Source organism: Haemorhous mexicanus, chromosome 6, assembly GCF_027477595.1.
Source record: "Haemorhous mexicanus isolate bHaeMex1 chromosome 6, bHaeMex1.pri, whole genome shotgun sequence".
NCBI lineage: Eukaryota > Metazoa > Chordata > Aves > Passeriformes > Fringillidae > Haemorhous > Haemorhous mexicanus.
In genome coordinates, this window is record NC_082346.1 from 34,284,579 (window position 1) to 34,306,892 (window position 22,314).

At 39.1% G+C, this 22,314-nt stretch overlaps 1 protein-coding gene and 1 long non-coding RNA gene across 3 annotated transcripts; one reads left to right on the forward strand and one right to left on the reverse strand.

Moving 5' to 3' along the window:
* Positions 1 to 570: 570 nt before the first annotated feature.
* Positions 571 to 17,907, reverse strand: FAM98B (family with sequence similarity 98 member B). Its single transcript, XM_059849801.1, has 8 exons — positions 17,752 to 17,907; positions 16,868 to 17,016; positions 15,906 to 16,040; positions 15,029 to 15,207; positions 8,348 to 8,428; positions 7,849 to 7,965; positions 5,339 to 5,506; positions 571 to 3,851 (listed from the first exon to the last, which is right to left on the reverse strand). Exons 1-8 carry the CDS (start codon positions 17,814 to 17,816, stop codon positions 3,462 to 3,464), a joined length of 1,284 nt encoding a protein of 427 aa, XP_059705784.1. The 5' UTR covers positions 17,817 to 17,907; the 3' UTR covers positions 571 to 3,461.
* Positions 17,898 to 22,075, forward strand: LOC132329102 (uncharacterized). Of its 2 annotated transcripts, none has more exons than XR_009486962.1 (3): positions 17,898 to 18,010; positions 18,971 to 19,139; positions 21,678 to 22,075. It is a non-coding gene; the product is annotated as an uncharacterized LOC132329102 (long non-coding RNA). The 2 variants fall into 2 exon arrangements; XR_009486961.1 differs by having other exon boundaries at positions 17,945 to 18,167.
* The last annotated feature ends 239 nt before the right edge of the window (positions 22,076 to 22,314 follow it).

A 22,314-nucleotide genomic window follows, 5' to 3' on the forward strand; every position in this document is an offset into this window, starting at 1 on the left:
GCCCTGTTGCAGAGGCAGAACTGCAGCACCCTCACGACTTGCTATTTACCTTATAGTAAACTTCAAACTACCATAGCCTAAATGGGATTTTATATGGGGAAATGGGCATGCATTCAGGTGTCTCCAATCACGTGAGGGAAGACAAGAAGAGGTGAAACTCCTACTTGTATGGCAAATCTGCTCTACAGTCTTATGCAAAACAAGTGGTATATAGAAAGTAATAGAATAAAACTTGAGAAGTAATTGGAGGATATTTCCTTAGTTTACATAAAGACAAAAGCAGTGATCATATAGGTTACTATGCTTTTAAATTTTTTTTCAGTTAAGATAACTGGGATTCCTTAGTAATCCCAGACAAAATCCCAGACTTGAGACATACCTTGCCTGTTGAAATTTTTCTATAATGTTACCTATTGCCGTCTCCATTTTGGTCAAAATACATGTTATTTCCATTACCATAAAAAGTAAGTTTCACCACTATTGTAAGTCACCAGCAGGAATTCTTTCTTACAAACAAAAGAGGAACATATGATAGTGGATCCAAGTCACAATACACACAGATGATGCAAATAATTTCAAATACATTACTTTATTCCTCAGTGTTTACTGTTGTTGACAAAAGCGTCTCTCAATTCCTGAAAAAAATCCCCAACCTTTTTTTTTCAGATCTTCAAAAAACAAAACAATATTAACTTAGGTATCCATTAAGTGCTAATAAACACAAAATGTTCACAGACATATATATGAAAATCTTTTACTTACAACAAAATTTTTGAAAAAACTTTTTTTTCCAGACAAAACTTGAGGTTTAAATCAATTACTTTCATAGTATTATTGCATTGATTGAGAAATTAAAAGCATACATTCTGACAAAAGGACAGCAAAGGATATCTCCATGAAATATGGTGGTGCTTATTTTATTTTTTTAACTACCAGCTTCACATTTTGAAGTTATTTAAGAAAGACTGAAGCAGCCAGATTAAAAAAGAAAATCTCCAGCATATTTGTATTTCTATATTTTACATGGTCTACATACACATAACTAAAATATGATACTGAAATAATTTAACTGTTAGAATTGAAGTGGGCATGTACCTGCTTCACTTGATGATTTACTTCATTCAGAACTGTCCTGCCTACTAACAAACAGGATGGATTGATGAGTGTAAAAACACCAAGGCACATCCACATTTTCAGTTACAACAATCCAACTAAAATGCTGCAATCTTGCATCCTAAGACTAATGAAACCTTTAAGCATAGGCAAGTCGTTTGTTTCTCCAAGTGTAGTTCCTTGATGAAGCCACATGCTTGACTGCTGATAACTTGTAGCAAAAAGTAACATTGGGATGAGCAAACAGAATTTAATCTTAAGGCTTTGGTTGGTAAAAACTACTCTCTATTCCTTTGCTGACCAACACTTTGCTCCAAGGCCAGCAGTCTCATTTGGTATGTCATTGGTTTGGGAGCTATTCCAGAGCCTTAGGCAAAAACCAAGCTCAGAATCAAGAGACCATTACTGTGCTCCCATGTGACCCATGAGGGGTCTCTGTTACAACTGCAGAGGCTGCCAAGAGCTTAGGCCAGTAAGAAGCATAGAGAAATTTGGCAAAGGAACTACAGTGCTAGCAGTTGGGTGACATTAAGCCATTATTGGAAAAGTTCACATCCCAGCTAACATGTTCTAGCAAGCAAAACTTCTGCTTCTTTTTGTCAGGCACCTGCTGCGACCCTAAAACCCAAGTAAAGTCATATACATCATATTAGAAGCAGCGCTCTCAAGCAAACTGATGAGAGGAAATAACAGAAGAAAAGCTTTTGAAAGATAGTAATTTGATTAGGAACAGAACTTTAAACTCATCATGAAGTTGCCAATGAAACAGGACGTGATATGTATGTTTATGAAGGTAAAAAAACACCTTTAAAGCATACCAATGGACACCAATAGGAAATTTGTGCAGAAAGAACTTGTAACTGAGAAATATAAATCCAAAATCAAATCCTAAAGTTCAACCTGCAGTTATGCCTACAGTTACAAGTGCTTCAAGTCTGCTGTGCAATTTAATCATCAGACACACCAGGTTCATCAGATCCCTTCCTGAATCTCTGTAGCGACCCTGATAAATGCTGTCATTAGAACTTACTCAGGCAGCAGCCCCTTCCTACCTCTGTACCCAGGAGTGGCCTCACAACATGGGAGATCTAAAAGATATTGGCCAGCAGAAACTGACTTCTTCAAGTGACAGCGTTAAATTTAATTCCTGTTTACATATATTTACAGCCACGATGGTATGTCAGCTAACTCCTTCTAGACTAACAGTGTATGTGAGGGAGAAGGCACCCAGACCATGTCAAGACAGGGCTTCTTTTAGGTTGGCAGAGACAGAAATCACTTCGAGAAAGTGATGTGCATGAGGTGTCTTGTTAACTGACTAACCAGACAATTGGTGATTCCCAGACAGAGCAGGCAAGGGAGAAGAGAATAATTTAAAAAAAACAAAGGGAAAGAAAAAAAGGTGAGAAGAAATGTCATGTTCTTTCTTACAAAGCTCAGCTTATTCCAGCTTTGTGTCTCAAAGCTGACACACAAGGATATATACATGAATTTATACCGTGATGGTGTAAATTCATGTATATTTGATGGTAGACGTGATGGCTGCAGGTTTTCTGCCCAATCTGGTTTAATTATTTTTTTTATGAAACACCCGCAATGGAAAACAGGTAAAATGAAAATAAGACACTATCAAAACTCACTATGATGAGTTTACAGTACATGCTTTGACCATTAAAGAGTGTCTGATACATTATGAACACAAAAAACAACCTGATCTAATTAATTTATGCAGAGTATTCATTCACAATGTTACTAAAATGTGAAGTTCTGCAAGAATCAAATCTAACTGAATAATTTTTACCAAAGCCTTAAGGATTTTAACATTTGAAATTAAAATTCATTTACATGAATGAATTCATGAATTCATTTTCATGAAAACTATGAATGAAAAACAATGACCTGAAGGAACAAGCCTGAAAGCAGCATTCTTGAGTCTTTTAAAAGTGGTTTCATCCAGTTCTTAGGCCTACTTTGTTTTTTCTACACAACATTTTGGAGCAGGAGAGTAGAAATGCAACATGCAATAACTAGAGAGGTCTGACCATTAACATATTTTAGTTTGTTTAGAAAGGGTTTTATTCAGTTTTCTGAGACTTATTTTAAATAAAATGACATAATAAAAAACACCATATAAGCAGTACGAAAAACAAGGACTTCAGTCATCAGATTTTAGTATAAAACTTCAGTTAACTAAAACAACTCAGTGAGAACATCAGTTGGTCTAATGAAATTACTCATATGGTCATACTTAATTCTAACCTAAACCCAAGTCAACATATCTAAATTCCTAGTACCAGTAAACACCACCACTATATTCTGCCAGTTACTCTGTTAAGATTTACAGTACTTCAGTATCTTCGGTAGCCTCCCCCTCCCCTTCCACCATACGGATCACCATAGCCTCCCCTGCCACCATAGCCTCCCCTGCCACCTTGGAAGCCACCTCCACCTTGGTAGCCTCCCCCACCTTGGTAGCCTCCCCCACCTTGGTAGCCTCCCCCACCCTGGAAGCCTCCCCCACCCTGGAAGCCTCCCCCACCTCTTCCACCCCCTCTGAAACCTCCACCTCCTCCTCCTCTACCCCCTCCACCCCCCCAGTTACCCCTTCCACCACCACCACCTCCCCAGCCACCTCTTCCACCACCTTCTTGTCTTTTTTGCCATGGAGGCATTTCAGGAGGAGGTGGTTCAATCTCTGTTGGTCTGCCTCCACGATCAGGGACTCTCCCCATCAGAACCTGTACGGAAAAATAGGTCATTTTCAGAGTTACAAAACAGTAGTAATAATTTGAAGAAACACAGGATTTTCTCCTGTGAACAGAGAAATGCTGCCTGCTATCTTCAGGAAATTTGACCCCTCAGTGCAGTGCCTGACAGCAGAATCACTATCTCCTGCCCCTGTATCACCACAACAGAACTCTGAAAATGTTCTCGTTTTTCACCTCTAAAACAGAAATAACTGCAGCTAGCTGGCTCATATTATTTTTGTGAATTTTTTATGAAGAACACTGCACACCTGAAGTATTAGTATTGCAATAAGCAATAAACACACTTCATATATAATATATACAAATACACATATATATTCATACAGAAAAGACTCCTTATGATGTGGTCCTTCTACTTAAATTTCAAAGTTCAAGCTCAAACCTAATCAGCCAACAACAACAAAAAAAAAAAAAACAACTGGCAAACTGATGGGCAGTTCTCAAAGGCACATCTAATGTTTGCCTAACATTAGAAACTACCGACACTCAGCAAGGAGCCAGAACAAACAAAATATGCAATAAGCTGCAGGAACACTTCCAAGAAAAGGGAAAAAAAAAGGCATCTTGACTATGGCAGGTATTACTCAGTGTATAAAGAGAAACTGCACTGGACTAAGTTAAACAAAACAAACATCTTTGAAGAACAAAGATGTATCCAAGTAGGTCTTTTTGTTGTTGCTCTCGTCTCTCGTATTTTCTAAACTCTGTGTGATCACTGTTAACATTCCCTGATCAGTCCCAGGCACTCCAACTAAAGTCCTCTCAAGAAACAAAAAAACCCCACCTTTTTCTGAGATCCTAAAATAATCAAGAAATTTCAGAGTGTTAAGAATCAAAACACATTAAAGTATCTAAATGAGGTAAAAAACATTAGAAAAATCTGTAAATACAGGATCAATAAAATCAGGTTTAGTCACCACTTGAATGGTGAAACTCACGTCACTACTTGCAAGCTTCAGCTTTTATCACACACAAGAAAGCAGCACTATGTTGATTCATTACTGCAGCCAAACCACGTCATTTTACTTTGCAGCAAAATGACATTTCTACAGAAACTTTTGTGATTTATAACACACTGATGAACTAGAGATGTGGGTTTACAAACCAAACAATAATATCCTGGCAAGGTAGCTCAGGAACTGATACCACAAATACTTACGTATCCTTGAGGTGTGCAGTTCCACTGAACTCAATAAGTCATTCGCACACACATACAACCCCCCCGCCCAACTTTTCCCCCTCATCTACAATACTCTGTTTCCTCCTGTTGCATGACTGACTGTCTAGGAAGATCAGAAAAAGGACTTTCTACAAAGTTTACCAGAATACTGCAAACCTTCCTTTCTCAAATGGAAAAAATGAAATTAAGGTACCAAGCAAAACCAGTGTAATTCCAGAACTGCTTTTGAGAGGTCTGCAAATGCCCATGTCCACTTATCACTGCCAGAAGAGCGTACCTTGTTGATAGCACAGGCAGTCTTCTCCCGTGTTGACCCACTACTGGTCCTTATGATCTTGGACAGATCCTCGCGAGCAGCAAGAAGGTGAGCTAGTGTAACGGTGGACTTTGGAGACAGTGCGTAGCGCTTGGGCTGGTAGATCCGGGCTATTTCATCTGTTTTCACCTAAAGGGTAACATCAAACACTACTTACTTGCCAGGTATCAAACATGCCAACAGACCTACTATAAACCATGTGCTGGTCACAGCAAGTTTCAGTTTGAACACAAGGTGTAGCTTCTGAAAATAGAAGCTGTATTACAAAACACAGTGCCAGTTATCACCAGTTCTCTTCCTGCTGGTGGAGCTATTACACAGAAAGTGCTGCTGATTATGTTTAATTGATAGTGAAACCAGTACAAAAGGAAATCCTCTATCCACTGGCATCAAACAGATTCTTTAATGTCTTCCAACATGTCTACAGACTAAAACTTAAGGAGTCCCTACTGGTCTCCCAAGAGCTTTACATAACAATATTCAACAGATTGCTTCTAAACATGATGAAAACAGAGCAGCTTCAACATAAAGTAAATTTGTGGAAAAAACCTGAAAATATACCAATGCAGCAAAACACTTTTGCAAGCCACGAAAAAGTGAGACTGAGACGAGGACAACATTAGATTTTTTCCAAGCATGCTTTGATGCTTAATTTATTTAGCAGAAAAAAATAAATATACTTTCTAGGAAAATCTAGAACGACCTTCAGAATGAAATAAAACATTTGAAATTGGCTAGACCAGATAACACATACTGAACTTTGACAAGAATGTTCTGCTAGGTAATTACTCCATCATTTGTGAACCCATTTCAGTCTGCAAACTTAGCCCTCCTGGAGGCTGAACAAGTTACAAAAAAACAAACAAAAAAGAAATCCCCAAAATGCCATACAATCAAAAGCAGAGAAATGTATCAATATCTATTTAATGGTAGGGAATAAAAGGCAAGCTAACAAATTTTAAAAAGACAAAAATTTGCCCCTTGGCTTAGAAAAAAAAAAAATCTCCAAATTACATTAATGCCAGAACATTTTCAATCCCCAAAACCTTCTCAAAGAAGTTATGAACAGCTTCAAGAGAAACAGGGGGGAAAGAAAAGATTTAAAACAGTATGTTATTTTGAATTTCTATGTAACTTGGTTATTTCTGTAACTTCATATATTTCACATCAACAGTCTTTATTAGACAGGAAAACGAATCATCTGACTACTTTATCATGTTCTATTTCAAAAGGGCATTCATTGTTTTTATGGAACAATAGCAAGTGACAAAGTTTTTTAGTCTGCTTAAGTTAGTCATCAGTCACATCAACTACATTTTAGAAGTATACTTTAAATTTGAAGATACATAATTGTATTGGTACAGCTGTAAGGAAGTTATACAAGTAGGGACATCTCCTGGCTTCTCTGAGCTAAATGCCTCCCTTTTCCTTTCTTGCAGCATAAAACATTCACAACCCCTTCAGAAATTAAACAGTGAGCTATTCCAACGCAGCACAGTAGCGCCTGGACTCATGTGTTCCAGTGACACTTAGTGAACTTCATGTAGTTGATTCTGCATGTGTCAATGAAAAATTGTGACCTCACAAAGACTTGTAACAATCCATACTTTTAGTAAGCTTTCCAAGTTTTAAGATTTATTCACCTTAAGCTTTCTAAAGAAACCTTTGGAAGGAAAGCTGATCTTGCCAATGAACAAAATCATCTACTTCCAGCTTCTCACTTATGTCTTCATCAAATTAGAAACTTTGTGTGTCTTATTTCCCTTCTCTTTGGGACACAAACAAGATATATTTCCAGCTTGGAAATATGATGACTATTTTTTAATATACGGAATTCTAGGAAACAGTACAAATGAAATTATCACAATTAAAGCAATACCAGCAGAACAAATACAGAGGAGTGCTTTGGAATTTTTAGTGACTGGACGGATTACAAGCAATTGCGTGATTTTCTCACACAAGCTATTACTCAAATAACCTGTTCAACTGAACAGCTGTTCATCTAGTAGAATCTAGGATAGGGGGCAGTCACTGCAACCTCTCAGACTTTATGAACTGTCACTTTTTATACCCAATCTATGTTAAGGCCCAGTATTTGTCTTACTTTTGAATCTGCATGAGGTGCACAGGTTCCCTCCTAGCTTACTTCATTGGAAGGTGTTAGATACAGAAAACAGGGAGATGGGAACTTTAATTAAAGTGAAAAACCCCAACAAAGGATGCTAAAATTTCTAATTGTGAAGCTATAAACAATCACAAAGGATGGACTGTGCCACGCCTTATTAAATCCATCCCCTTCCTCAATACCTAGGATTTGGATATTACAACTTGAGATGAGAACAGGCTGGAAAAACAGGTAACAGTGATGGAAGTGTATTTGTGTATTTACAAGGCATGCATGTTCTGTAGGAAGACTTGGGGAACAGTAGCAGACTCCCACCTACAGGAAGCAAAAAATACATCACGTTTACCTTTGCCCTATCAGACCAGCCAAAAGACTGCACAGTCACATCAAGCCTCTTCATCAACATCCGCCGTCGACACTCGTACTCACTGCAAAGAGCATCATTGATCTTTTCCAATCTTTCCTGCAGTGTTACAATAAGAAATTCAAACAGACAAATATATAAAGTTATAGAGGTCAATTCAACTTAACCCCATCCATCAACTAAGATGTCTATCCTGAGGTGACCACTACAAACTGCATAGCATCTTTGTAACGCTGCAGTAGGATGCATGTACAAAATGATTTGAAAATGAACAATGGATGAATCGACACAAGGTCTGTTTTATAATGTCAATTCTAGAAGTATACCTGATTATCACTGTTAGTTTTTAGCAATTGAGTTTTAGTATTAATATTCAGCAATAGAACAGTGACTGTAAAAAGGCAAAGTTAAACGAAGCCATATGCATTCATTTTGACCATCCTGTTAAATACTGAAAAGAAATGGAGAAACTTGTCTTTACCACTTGGTCAGAGTTCAGAGGTTTTGTTAGCAGTGACTTCCCCACAGGGTTATTTTTAACTTTTGAGAGAATGTCCTTCACCTGAAAAAAACACATACATCTCAGAACAGAAATGATATTTAGACTAATTTTAGCAACATTTCTTACAATCTCATTTTGCTACTCGGAAGATCAAACACAGCACGTTTGTTTTAGCCAACTCATGAAAACAGACACGTACCTTCTAGCTTATGATCCACTAAAAAAGATTTCCTGAATACTTCTGTAAGATGACCTGCCTCTATACAAAAATATTTTAATGGCACAGCACTTGTCCTCCCATTAACAGAACTACAGTTATATAGCAAATTTATCAAGTGCATACAGGTAGTAGGAATAGCTAAATTACTCATTTTAGATACTACTAAGTGTTGCAATTAAAACAATTAGAAGTTTGGAGTTCTGTTGCCAAATGCTACACTGGGCTACAAAAAATCTGGGGATGGGTGTTATTAAGAAAGGCAGGAGATATGACAGGCATGCAGTCATTCTTTCTCATTAATTTTATTCTAATCCTACACCTGGTTCCAGCTAACATGTTTAAAACTTTTGCATTCACTCCAAATCAAATTTGCTCATATTTTTTCCACTAGTTCTTGCCCTCAATAATTAGAGATGAAATATGCTTTCTCTGCCTTCCAAACACCACTGCATTTTCCTCTCTCATTACAAGAAATCTCTACCTCCTCTTCTTGAGTGAGCTTCCTTTGGCAAAGCTCTTCTAAAATCAAGACCATGAATGCCCACAACACTTGTACATAGCTTGAACATGTTCCAACTGATTTTTCAGCTGGAGTTGACTGCATGCATGTGATTGTTCCTGCATGTTTTGTACAGTCTGATGGAGAGAACTACACCTTTATTTGCTTTAGTAAATAACCATGGGGAACCAAGCAAAATGAATAAAACTAGAATTAATTTTCTTTTATATGTCAAAGGAAGGATTAAGGTAGTGCACGATCTACAGTAAAACCTGTAACTGGGGACAGCCATTAGGTACATTTGCAAGGATTATAAGACTTCATGCAGGCACACAGGCATTTACATTACATTTGTCACAAAGGCATGGTTCAAAGCTCAGTTTTGAGCTTCACATGTTACAGAAATATCATCTCTAATGACTGCTAAGTAAAAAATTCCAGAAGTCAAAAACTAAATTCTGGAGCACTGAGTTAATTTTTAAAAGAAATACTTTGAAAATCAACTCTCATACGACAGGATTTTTATAATTATCTCTTTTTTTTTTGGGTGTGTATATGAAGAAAAATATCTGATCCCAAATTTTCTGTGAAAACCAAAGTTTATGTTCTTTCTTTTTACATCACTGCTGGGCAGCATTCTGGCAGGTTAAAAACACAATATCCCAGAAAAAGTCTGAGGTAAATATATTGTGCAGTGAACAAATTAAGGGAAAACACTGTTTTGACTCTAACAGAAAAGACAGCCTAGCAGTATCTGAAAAGTGGCAATCTAATTAGTGTAATACTCTCTGTTGTTATATTCAATTCATATCAAAAGAGGTTACAATAAGGGGTGAAGTTCAGTTCCATGTACCATACTGATCCCAACACTCCTCCTTCTCTGGTAAGTCTTGCTTCTCTATAACCTTTTTCTTTACAAAAAACACTCCAAGGTTGTCTGTCTTTTTCATGTAGCCAGTTTTTTTTACTGAAGCACGTACACAGTGCCATATTCCACTCCAAAATGCAAATGCACCCAAGCACAAACTATGTTTGAATTTAAATAAATGTTTGAAGATCAAAATCGAAAGTTAATAATCAACAATAGAGTAAGATCAGTATGACAACAAGAGATTAACAGATCAGTAATGAGTATAGAAGAAGGAATGAACAGCAGACAAATTAAAAATTCTATGGGGCAAGAGGTCTATTCATATACCACTGTGGTCAGAAATATTACCTCAAAGTTTAAAACAAAGAGAGTCTATCAAAATGAGACCAGTTGCTGAAACAAAAACCAATACAGCAAAATGAAAAATCCTCAATGTAGTTTACAGTTAGAATGTGCAAGATGTGAAAACCAGTGATGCTGAATACTACCTAGAGATTAGAATTATTTTAAGTTTGCAGCTGCAAGGACAACTAAGAGGTAAACAGAACACTGGGCTCCACATACGAAAGCCACACATTCTTCCATCAAAAGTCAATCGCTGCTGCATACTCCTGATTTCCATGAACTGAAAAGTGAAAGGAAGTTTAGAGAGAACAATTAAGGAAGATACTAAATGAAAATCAGAACTAGAAGAAACAGGAGCAGCTAAATGAAACAATCCTTTAATGACTGAGAAACTGCCCCAAATTTCTGCCATGTTTTGTTTCCAAGTTAGAGAACACCTATGTAATTTTTATCCAGCACAGCTTTACTAATCAGTAACAGTTAAGAAGGAATCTCTTCACTGATGAACTGGTCTATACTCATGAACTGGTCTATGCTTTTGACACACTGTAAAGTCATATTCAGATTAGTGAATCTCTGCTTACTCCTCACTCCCATCAGCAGGGCTCATGGGGAAATCCTACAGCTATTATGATGAAACAATCTGAGCTGCCTTACAGCTGCAGAATACATTGTCCAGCCATGACTGATGACAGAGGTATGAGCACAGGAACTCTGACACACAACAGTCTGCCAGAGGACAAGAATACAATGGCTGTGAGAATCTATGCTATAACCTGTATTTCCACACATGATAGCTGCCCTGGATTGAGAAGGATATGCAGGAGTTTAAAAAACCCACCACAACCAAGAAAAAAGTCTGCACGTGTAAGTGGAAACAAAACCAAATGCAGTCCCCTGAAAAAAGAGCAGCGAAAACATACTCAAAGAAACATAAACCAAACTGTAATAGCCAAAACATCCTAATGTTTTTACACACTCAGGTGTAAAAATAAAACCAAATAATTAAAACTAGATGTAGACAAGTATATTTGACTATTTGACATACCGTGTAACCAATGACCTTGGTAACACTAAAAATTTATGGGATTGCTTTGGGAGTTCACACAGTCTCTAAATATAAAATGAAAACAAATAAGCCATTGGATCTGCTTGAGACAAACAAACCAAATTCAAATCTGCTGCATAAAAAGAAACAGTTATTGTACTGCTAACAAATACAGTGTATTCCTTATTGAACATGACATTTTTCATTTGTTTTGTAATTATGTACAACTGAAAAAAAAATTTAGCTCCCATTTCATTACCATGTTCAGTGTATTTATTAAATATCCTCATCTTCTGTCAAAACAGAGTAGTAATTTTTACATTTAACACCATTTGCACAGAAAAACATCATATATGTATGCACCTCCAGAGTTTTTCGAGATTTTGAAAAAACCTGACCTGTGGAAAGGTGTCATGTTATTAATTTATAATAGTAACACTTTGAGGAAAGAATGTTGTCTTAATTAGTCATAAGGTGCACTCTTTAATTAGCCATAAGGTGTACTGTACAGTTGCATAGAGATCACCCAAAATCTTAAGCACAAAATATTTTTAAGCCCCTGTTTCATATACCTGCAGACAAATTTAGTATTTATCTAACTTTAAATATATTTTTGTTTGACCCTGATGACTAGTGAACAGGACAATGCTTTGGTCTTGTTCTCTGCAATTACATTAATCCTTACTGTCCAGGCATCACTGCATCTGTAAAATTACTATAGATCAGAAGTTAAATTAAACACATTAATTTAAATAATAATAAATTATAGGATTTCTACCCAAACATTTTAAGAAAAAATTATTCTCACATTTCACTTAAGTGTTATGTTAGCTTAATTTTGACTTCGTTTGCTCAGCAGCCCTTTGAAGTTTCTTTTCATTCCACTGATGTGAAAAGTAGCGGAGTACTTTCAATAGTGTGGGCCAAAAAGGTTCAGAAATCTTTTCAATAACATCACATTAAAAGTTTTTTCAAATAAACAGTATTAGAATGTCACTTTGTAATTAGGCGTGAAATTCACACTATCTTGATTGGAAAACAGCCAGATGTAAGCACTAGTTACAAAGCACAACACTGGCATGAACTTTTCTGAATCTTTCATCAATATTCATTTAGAATTTATGGAGGTTTTGGCACTAAATTTCAGACTGACTCCTAGATTCCCCCTTTGTAAATATACTTTACAAGGGAACAGCATCTTAAACAACTTTGAAATTACCATTAGTTTTTCAGTACTGTATAATAAGATATACTTAGTGATAGAAGGCTGTCATACTGTCCATTTATCTCTCATTTCTTTAGTTATATTGATAACCACTACCCTAGGTAATTACAGGAGATGCAAAAGATACTTGCTATGATTGTACATTCAAAGTTTGAGCTACTATAAAACTCATTTTGAATGAAGAAAGCAATCCTGATTTTATAATAATCTCTTAAATAAACTGGAAAATCACTTAAAACAATAAATGTTCTAATGTTCCATACCAAAATACAGTGTGTGATCTGGCCTTTGGTAGGTTGCTGCTGCACAGCCAAACTATTCTCAGAACTACTCCCACAGCTACTGACAATGCTGAAGATGCTAGACAGAGACAAAGAGTAGACATGTTGAAATGCTGCAGATACATTTGCAGATACACTAAATAAAAATACTAGGTAAGTATGTAAGTCTGTATTATGAATAATATAATACTAAATATCAACAGTGCAATTTTATGCAGAATCCAATGAAATCAAAAACACAAAAATATTTGGAAAAATAAAGATATAATTTCAAGTGAATTTTTGTGTTCATATTTAAAAAAAGTAACAAAATGATGCTCTTAAAAATGTTTACAAAGCCAATGAACTTTAATTGGTGGCACCACCTTTCTAAAGCAGCTATATCTGTAAATTTAGGTCTCTAACTCTGTCATCTATCAAACCTGCCCTATATTAAAGTAATGGATGAAGGACAAGTAAACACATTGCAGAAATTCTACGAAATCTCCTGTAAGGTAAGAAAAAAATCCTTTGTTCATAAGGAATGAAACACACAGAAAATAAATTACACTATTAATTTGGAATCACAGAAGATGAATGAACTAGTTTTGCCACCTTTCTACACTCTGAAGTGAGTACAAGTGGTATAACCACTGTGGAATTGACAGACCTGAAAACTACTGGAAAATAGTCCAGGCAGCATTAATAAAAAAAAACAAATAACCAAAACTGAAGACAAAATGCTTTTCAGATTCTGCTCATTTTAGTACTTCTGAAAGTGTAACAGTTTATACACACTGGGATGGCAACACCATGCACAATTCAAGCCTGTGATGCTGTCTGATAGGAAATGTCAGACTTTGCCAAAGGTGGCAGACACCAGGAGTCCAATAATTCAAAGAAAACATTCTATATCATTATGTGTGTATGAAGGAACTGGTGCTCCAGGCTTGGTCTTGCTGTCCCACAACTGCAAAACTGGAGTCCTGTCCCTACAATGCACTAAAACTAAATCTGCACCAGAGAAGTGAAGGAAGGAGTTGAGCAAGGAAGGTCACAGACCATAGCTGCAGCCTATGAACACACATGGATGCAAACACAGCTATCACTCACAGAGGGAGATCAGCACAATCAGGCCACTAGTCATCAGTTGTAACTGACATTTTCATTCCCAAAACAGTGCTAGAATTGCTTCTTCATCCCTTCAAAAATATTTACTGAATGTAAAGATTTCCTTAGAACCAAACAGATCAATCACAGATACAGTGTAGGAATAGGCAGTTCCACTTGCACCTGGGTGATGCCTTTTATAAATTAACCTATTTAAGGTTTTGTCTTGTCACACTGAAGACAGATGTAAGAAAATCATGCAAGTAACAGGCCCTCTCCCCAAAATCTCTGAATGTTCAACTGCCCGATTGTTGATGAGGAAGAATGAAAAAAATAAGCACAATCATGTCAAATTATTTAATTCGAAGACTCAGAAGCAGAGGGAGCTTTTATTCTACCCTACAAGGGGGATCAGTCCCTCTTTCCCCAAACACTAGAGAGAGATGAAGAGCAAAACTTTTAGCTGTCTGACAGAGAAGATAAATTCCACCTCAAGAGCCTATTTACATTCTGCAGTAAGGAAATCAGATTAAGGATCACATCAGTGAAATGAGTTAGAACCTGGAGGGACACAAGAGAAAGAACTATCTTGCTGACTAAGCTTTAAGTTGGCTTATTCACTGAATACTGGCAATTCAGGCATTTTCATCCTCTTCTGCAACAAACCCACACTTCCAATTAAGAAATTAATAAACTAAAAAGGACTGATTTAAGTCTTTGATATTAAAGTACATTCCAGAAATGACTACAGGTATATAAACGCACAATCAGTTTTTACCCAAAGTTTTCTGCTTGCTACAGCATATCTGAATGGGTAAGAGGAAAACTTATACCTTAAACTTGCATGGCAAATATGTCTGATCAGGTACACTGCAACCTCAAGGAAATGCTGAAACACTTCACCTCATAACTAAAACAGTTTAACTTAAAACACTAAGCTGGCTTTCAGGATTAAAATTTTTTTTGCACTTGTCAGATGGGGTTTTTATGGGTGAGACTGCTGGGTACCTAACTCTATGACGAATGTTTACAGGGACAGGGCTTACAGTTTAGCAGTAGTGAGAAGATGTAAAAGCCCATACCTTTTGTTCCACACTGGTTAACAAGGGAGGAATACCAGAAGATGAGGAGTTTGGCAGACCCAGTGCATCACAGATAGTTTGCATTTCCTGAATAACTTCATTGTGCTTTTCCAAATGAGAGCCTTTAACTTTCTTGCTCTGCAGTATCTTTAAAGCCTGAAGTTCTGTACTTAGAAATACTAGGGAAAAAAGCATCATTACAGCAGATTTAGAGACACTTAAGCATTTCTGCATCCACATTCTCAGTACAGCTACAATATCTTACATTTGTAAGATAATCATGATAAAAGGGACTTTCTCAGTTCTCTCCTGAATAGGTCAGTATGTTTTCTATTCTTTAACTCAACTTCCTCTCACCTGACTTCCTACCTTCAGTCTACACACTGCATTTAACTGTTCAACTCCTGCCACCAGATCCCAAGTTCCTTGGCTAGTTTCATATTATCACATTGGTTCAGGCTGCCACTCCTTTGTCCAAGTTCAACTTACACCGAGACATTGCTTCTCTCAATTCTGCTTTCAGCACCTTCAGATTGTGCAGCATTTCTGTTCAAGCTGCCCTGAAACCGCTCACAAATACAGAAGGCAAGGTCTCAGTTTAGGTGAGATGGAACAACTGGATCAAGAGAGGGATCTGGAGGCCTCAGTAGGTTGCACCATGCTATAAAAAGAAATTTTAGTTTCTGCTAAACAGCTTTCTACTGCTGCTCTATTTTTCACTTTGCACAAGTGAGTTGATGTATGCTGAGCTAGTATGTAATGACTGTACACATCAACTTAAAAATACACAGAGAACTCTTTGGTGTAAATCGTTCAGTTATGATAAAGCATCCCATAAAATACTGTATTATAAATGGGAAAAATTATTATTACTTACACAGGAGTTTAAGACAATCTTCTTTCTCTCTTAATCTGTCTTTGATGTCTCCAGACACCAGTGATGAATACGGACAAGCCATTTCTCTAAGAAAGCCACTAATTTCAAGCTGGAAGCTCTCTATATCTTTCACACCTATGGAAATAAATGCACAATTAATGGCTTGTTACAGAAACATCAAACTGCAATCTAATTTTTTTAACATACACTTCTATGGCAGATGTCAACAGCCCAAAGATTAACTACCTACCACACCAGTAACATTTTTCTTTAAAAAGTCCTACATACAAGAGGATATATATACACTTCTAATAGTATACAATATACTTCTAATAGTATATCTAATAGTATACTTCTAATAGTATATTGTATTCATGCTTTGAATGAGGTAATGCTACAGCAGTCTGTGAAGACATGAACACAAATGACCATCAGCAGGAAGTGAACAGCTTATGTCACTATATAGCATGTCAATGTAACTAATTTTCTGATGAAGAAGTGACAGGAGTAATGAACCCATTATTTTTAGTGATGAGTTTTAGTTCCACTACTTTTTTGGTGAAAACATAAGTAATATAAAATCTCATCCAAGCTCCAGCCCTTGGCAGAAACAGCCAGGCAGTGCTAAGAAGCACTTCTCACATGCTGACTGGAGCACTGAGCTGGAACAACAGCCAGAAAACATCCAGCACTGCAAATTATGCCATCAAAATATGACTACAGGCATGAATGTACTTTTCACATTTATGTATATCTAAAACCACCCCAAATCACCTTCTTTTTCCTTTCGAAACAGTCTTCAGAACAGAAGATCTTAATCTAAGAGCCACATATATACAAATATCAGCCTGAGTTTGGCTACTTTTCAGCTTTCTTGTAAACTTCAACACCATAACTTCACTATTAGCTGAACAGTATGGGTCTAAATCCACTGAACAAATACTAAATTAACATTGATATACCATCTGTTGCAGTGATGCTTTCTTCCATATTACAAAGTGACTTTATCTGGGAACCTAACCAAATGCAAAGCTCAAAAAATTCTGGTGAAGACAATCCATTTTCTGCTGCTTTTTTCAGGGCCTCCTCCTCCAACAGGGCACCCGTGTACCTGCATACACAGAAAAACATTAGTAATAAGAAGTAAGCATAACATAAAATACACATTTTCAAATTATTTTATTGTAAGCTGGTTAGTAACTACGCTTAAAGGAATTAATCTTCCTACATTACTTTCATCAAGGAGTAATTCAGATTTCTTTTTTTTTAAACACACCAAAAAGTTATTGGTCATTTATATACAAAACAGCTTGTCAGAAAATATGAGACAGGCACTCTCACATGTCCACGTGAAAACACTTCGATCTCTCAGAACACGCCTGACAGAGAAGAACTCAAGTATTAACTCAAGTGTTTAGTCAAACTTCCTCCTAACAGTAACAACTGACTGCCCTGGAGAACGGGTAATAACATGACTGAGAACTAAATTTCGCACAGTTTTTGTCCCGCACCATCCGAAGCACATCGCGGGAGGTGGGCAGGCACCAAAGAACGAGGTGCTGCCCCGCCAGCCTCCAGCGGCCGCCCCAGCGCCGACCACGGCCGCTGCACCCCAGGAGCGCCCGGGCTCCTCTGCCCTCCCCGCGCTACAGCCAGGGCGAGCCCACCGCCCACGCCGTGACCCCGCTCCCGGCCGAGCCCCGGCCCCGCCGCAGCCGCAGCGCGGGGCCCGTTCCTCTGCCGATGCCGCGCTCCCCGTCGCTCCCGCCTCCGGCGCGGCCTCTCGCCCGCGGCTGCGGCTGCCCGCGGCCCCTCGCAGGGGGAGCCGCCGCTGCTCCCCGGTTACCCCAAGGCCTCCAGCGCGTCCAAAATGTCGCTCTCCATCCCCGGGCCCGGCGGCAGCTCCCTCATGTCGGCGCCGCGCCGTGCGGTGCCCGCCTGAAACCGGCCCTCCGCAACCCGCGCCCGCCGCCGCGTTCCGCTGCCGCCGCACGGCAGCCCCGGCCGGGGGACGGCCCCGGGCTGCACCCGCCCCTCCCTCGGCGGCCACCCCCGCTCCGAGGGGCCGCCGAGCGCCTCGGCGGCCGCCCCAGCCTCATGTCTGGGTATGGACCTTCCATACAGCCCGACTCTGCCTTTCCGCCCGTGCTGGAGAGCGGCCGGGCTCCCTCTCCCTTCCCCGGCGGGGCTCGTCTCCTCCTGGCCCTGCGGCTGTGCTCCGCATTCGGCCCCAAACCGTTGTCCGCTGCAGTCGCCTACGGGGTACGGCCGCCTGCAGAAGTACAGGATCGGGAGCGACCGCAGCCACCCTTTGGGGCTCCATGGCTCATGCCAGGGCAGCCAGCTCTGCCACCCCTACCCCGAGCCCCCTCTGGGACGGGGTTCAGAAAAGCAGGTGTTGAGGCCTGGACTTCTGCGTTATTTCTGTGACCTCTCAAACAGAGAAATTCTGCCTGAGATGGTGCAGGCCGTATCTCCCGGGAACCTGCAGGTTTTCCACTGTGGGCTGGTGCCTCAGCCCTGCTGTGCTGATTGTGGCTGAGGTGGAGTGAACTCTCTCCACTGTGACTAGTATGGGACTGTGTTTCAGGGTAGTGCTGAAAGCAGTGTTGATAGTATAGAGATGTTTTTGTTATGCTGAGCAGCCCTTGCACAGAGGCAAGGCTTTTTCTGCTTCTCGTACTCTCATAGTACCTCACCAGTGAAGGGTCGCCTGGTGCTGAGAAGGGGCACAGCCAGGACAGCTGACCCCAACTACCAAAGGGATATTCCAGGCCATGTGGCATCATGATCAGTATATAAAGCTGAGGGTAAAGGGAATAAGGGGGGATGTTTGGAGTTGGCGATGATGGCATTTGTGTTCCGGAATAACTCGCATCCTGGGGATGGCTGAACACTCCCAGTGGGCTCATGGGAAGCAGTGACTTAATTCCTGTTTTGTTTTGCTTGCATGCACGACTTCTGATTTATGTATTATGTCTTTTACCTCAACCCACAAGTTTTCTAGCCTTTGCTCTTTACTTTTTAACCTATGTGTGTTTCCATTTTTTTGATTCTCTCTGCAGAGGGAGAGAAGGAGGGAGCAAGTGAATAGTTGCGTGTTGCTTGGTTGCCAGCTGGTGTAAAACCACAACAGCCCTTTTGACCTTTTTTAACCAGTGTTTTCTTACATGGACCTTCAGAAAATCTAGTGGCTAAATCTATGATGAAGACCAGAAAGGCATACAATCAGATGTAAGTAATTACAACATAGATTTTCTTTAATGCGTGAAATCTCTACAATTTTTGAAGCAACTATTTTGAATTATTTCTGTTTAACAGAAGACGTGGCTTTATTGAGTGCTAAGCTTTAAAAAGCGGGAATCGGGACAGCTGCGACATCCTCCCACACGTACAGACAGAAATCCAGAAATTAAAAACATTGTTTATGGCAGTCAGGGGAAGGAAGAGCATCCTGAAGGCTGACACACTTATGCTGACCATATGTGTACATCAGTGCCAGGACCTCAGCAATCTCTTTCACAGCTCTCAACTGGCTTGTACCATGTAACAGAACTTTGATTAGCTTTTGTTTCAAATGGGCTAACAGAATTTCTCTAAATGAAGGAGGATGCATCTGAGAGCAGAGATTCAGAACATGAACTCTTTCTCCTTTTTAAACATTAACATCCAATTGGTAGAATGAGAAAACAAGATATGCAGAACTGGACAGAAATAGCCACTTCTCTTTTCCTTTCCTTTTTAAAGCTGTATCTCTATGCCACCCAGAGTGATTCATCACTGTGCATTTGTTCTCCAAAACTGTTTTCATATCAGTCAATAATGCAGGCTAAGACAAAGAACTGGGAACTACTGGAAGTGAAACTAGCATAACATTATCAAAACTAAAAAGAAACCTGGTGATTAAGAGATACTTTGTGGTACAAGTAGATGGCAGCACTGGGTCTTGCTGTAAATATTCCTAATAAAAGTCTTTTGCTAATTCATGTTCCAGGAAGACACCTAAATTAGTAATTTCTCCCAATGTCTTTTGATAGCATTGCTTATACATATGTATATATGTGTGTGTGTGTGTGTGATAGCCAAGCATGTGTATCAGTCATTGTTTTAATTCCACAGGGCGTTCTTGAAAAATCATAACTTTTCTATGTAGTAGAGATGTTCTGTGTATGAGGGAGAAGAAGTTTGAGTTTCCCAAACTGTCTCTTGACACCCACAATTGAGATACGATTTTGGTTGCGGTTGTATACTTATGCTCCTCTCATGGTGTTACCATTCATGCAGTCCACAGCTTTCTCCGTGTCCATTCCTGAGTTTCCCATCTCTGGGGAAGGGAAAAAGAATCATGAGTATGCTGGCTAAAACACACATAGATGGATTTGTAACCATCTGTGCCCATGGGTGGGGACTTTGCCTTTGCCCCATGCCCTTTGCAATATACAAACACAAACACCAAACCAGAAGCATGCAAGTGAGAGCACCAAAAGGAGAGGTCTTGGCTCTCCACAGCCATTACTTTCCAACAGAAGGCCTGTGTGACTTTAGCTAGGTCACCAGTGCCCTAGAGCTTTTCAGTTTTTGTCAGAATTTCTTTTTTCACTGGTCTGCAAGTTAGCCATCTCCCTCAGCAGTCAGGTAATTCTTGATGCTAGCACAGGGAAGAAATAGAGGTGCACAGCCAAGATTAGAAAATGAAAATAGCATTGGATCAGCACTGACTTGAATCGGCTTGAACTGATACAAAATGGCAGCTGTGTCTGTCTGTACGGCAAGGTGAAGATGGGAATTTTGGGGAAGGGTCTGCCACAATGTATGAAATCTCTGAATTACAAGTTGCCTGTAATCTCGCTAAAAACCAAAATACATGACTCAGTTTTCCATTGAGGTAGGTAAACCTCAAGCATTTACTTGCATGAATATGACAAGTGACAAATTGTTATGCTGTTCAGAACTGCTTGAGAAGTGCTCCCACTGCCAGGCTTGCCATGGGCATTCTCAGACAGCCTAGTGGCAAGAATGGGGTGAAGGGTCCTGCTTACTGCAGCAGGGCCATCACCTCCTGGTCTGCACTGCCAACAGAGGTGGCTTTGGGCTCTACATGGTGGGCACAATCTGTCTGCTCCTAGAAGGGAAAATAAAGCTGCCCACAGATGCAGCAGCTGCACATTTCAAAGATTCATTGCTTTGTCCTTCACATATGCAGCATAGGAATAAAAAATGAGGTCTCTTGCATTCAAACAGAATGGAGCCAGACGCCGTTTTAATGCAGGAGAGGTGCAAGTAATTTGTAGTACTAAGAAACATTTAGCAGACAATTAATTGACCACTAGAGGGGATCATAGGAGTGAAGAAGGAGTTGAATGTACTACATGATAAATGCTTTCCTCTAATCCAAGCTCGCCTACGTGCAATGTTGAACTGTATGTGCACAGTTGAAAAATTATTGAGAAAAGACAGAACTCTGCACTCTGTGTGTACTTGGGTTGATATAAGAAGCTTATATTAAATTTAAAATACATCAGTAACAGGTTTACTTGTTACAATCAAATAGCTTCTTTACACAGATATTTTTTCATCAGTTTAACTTATTCCAGAATAAGTCTGTTCAGCTTCCATCTGTAAAAAGGTGCTAATCATTCTTTTATCCTGTTTAAAAAAAAAATGGGTTCTGTTCTTCAGACTTGCTGTCATTTAAACAAGTGTAGCTTCCTTGTTTAAAAGCTAATGTTAAGTTGCTCTTAATCCTTCCATAAGCTTGTTCTTATCTTTAAGGATGATTTAGGAGTAGCCGCCCCAGGCAGTATGAGCCTCATTACATCATCGTGGAATCAGACTGGAAGTTGACATTGATCTATGTATTTGAATTACATCAGTCTCGCAGATGAAGTATTCGCAATGAATGTGAACGATGTGATATCCATGTCACCGAACCTGAACAGATTTCCACTAGGTACAAGGATCCTGCCCGTCCATTTACTGGCTATCTTGTTGAAATTGAACTTGACATCCCATCATAAATATTTGATTTAGAAATCACCCTTCTAACATCTTCCAGACCAAATCAAGCCACCTGAAGCAGTGACATCAAAGTTTTCAGTCCAGAATGAATTCTTTCAAGACACTGTGCACAGTAATAAATTCTGCAGAATAAAAAGTTCAGTTCTTGAAAACAGACTGCTCTCAAGTGACTTTCTTATGGCGCATCTCTCTGCACAGGGGTGGGAGAGGGCTGAACCAAGCAGCTATTGACACCTTGCACAGTCACTGCAACATACCCACTAGTACTCTTTTTCCAGTACTTGTCTAAGAAGATGGTGTCTTTTCACTCTCCTTGAGTTGGAACAAAATGAATAAGGCAGTCTAGCTTTGTAAGGTTATAGACTTAATTGAACATCATTGAAGTTACTGA

Coding starts and splice junctions, on each gene's coding strand:
- FAM98B (XM_059849801.1), bottom strand. CDS start 17,816: ATGAGGGAGCTGCCGCCGGGCCCGGGGATGGAGAGCGACATTTTGGAC. Junction 16,041..16,867: donor AAGCATCACTGCAACAGATG/GTATATCAATGT, acceptor TTATTTCCATAG/GTGTGAAAGATATAGAGAGC. Junction 15,208..15,905: donor AGATTGTCTTAAACTCCTGT/GTAAGTAATAAT, acceptor TTTTTTCCCTAG/TATTTCTAAGTACAGAACTT.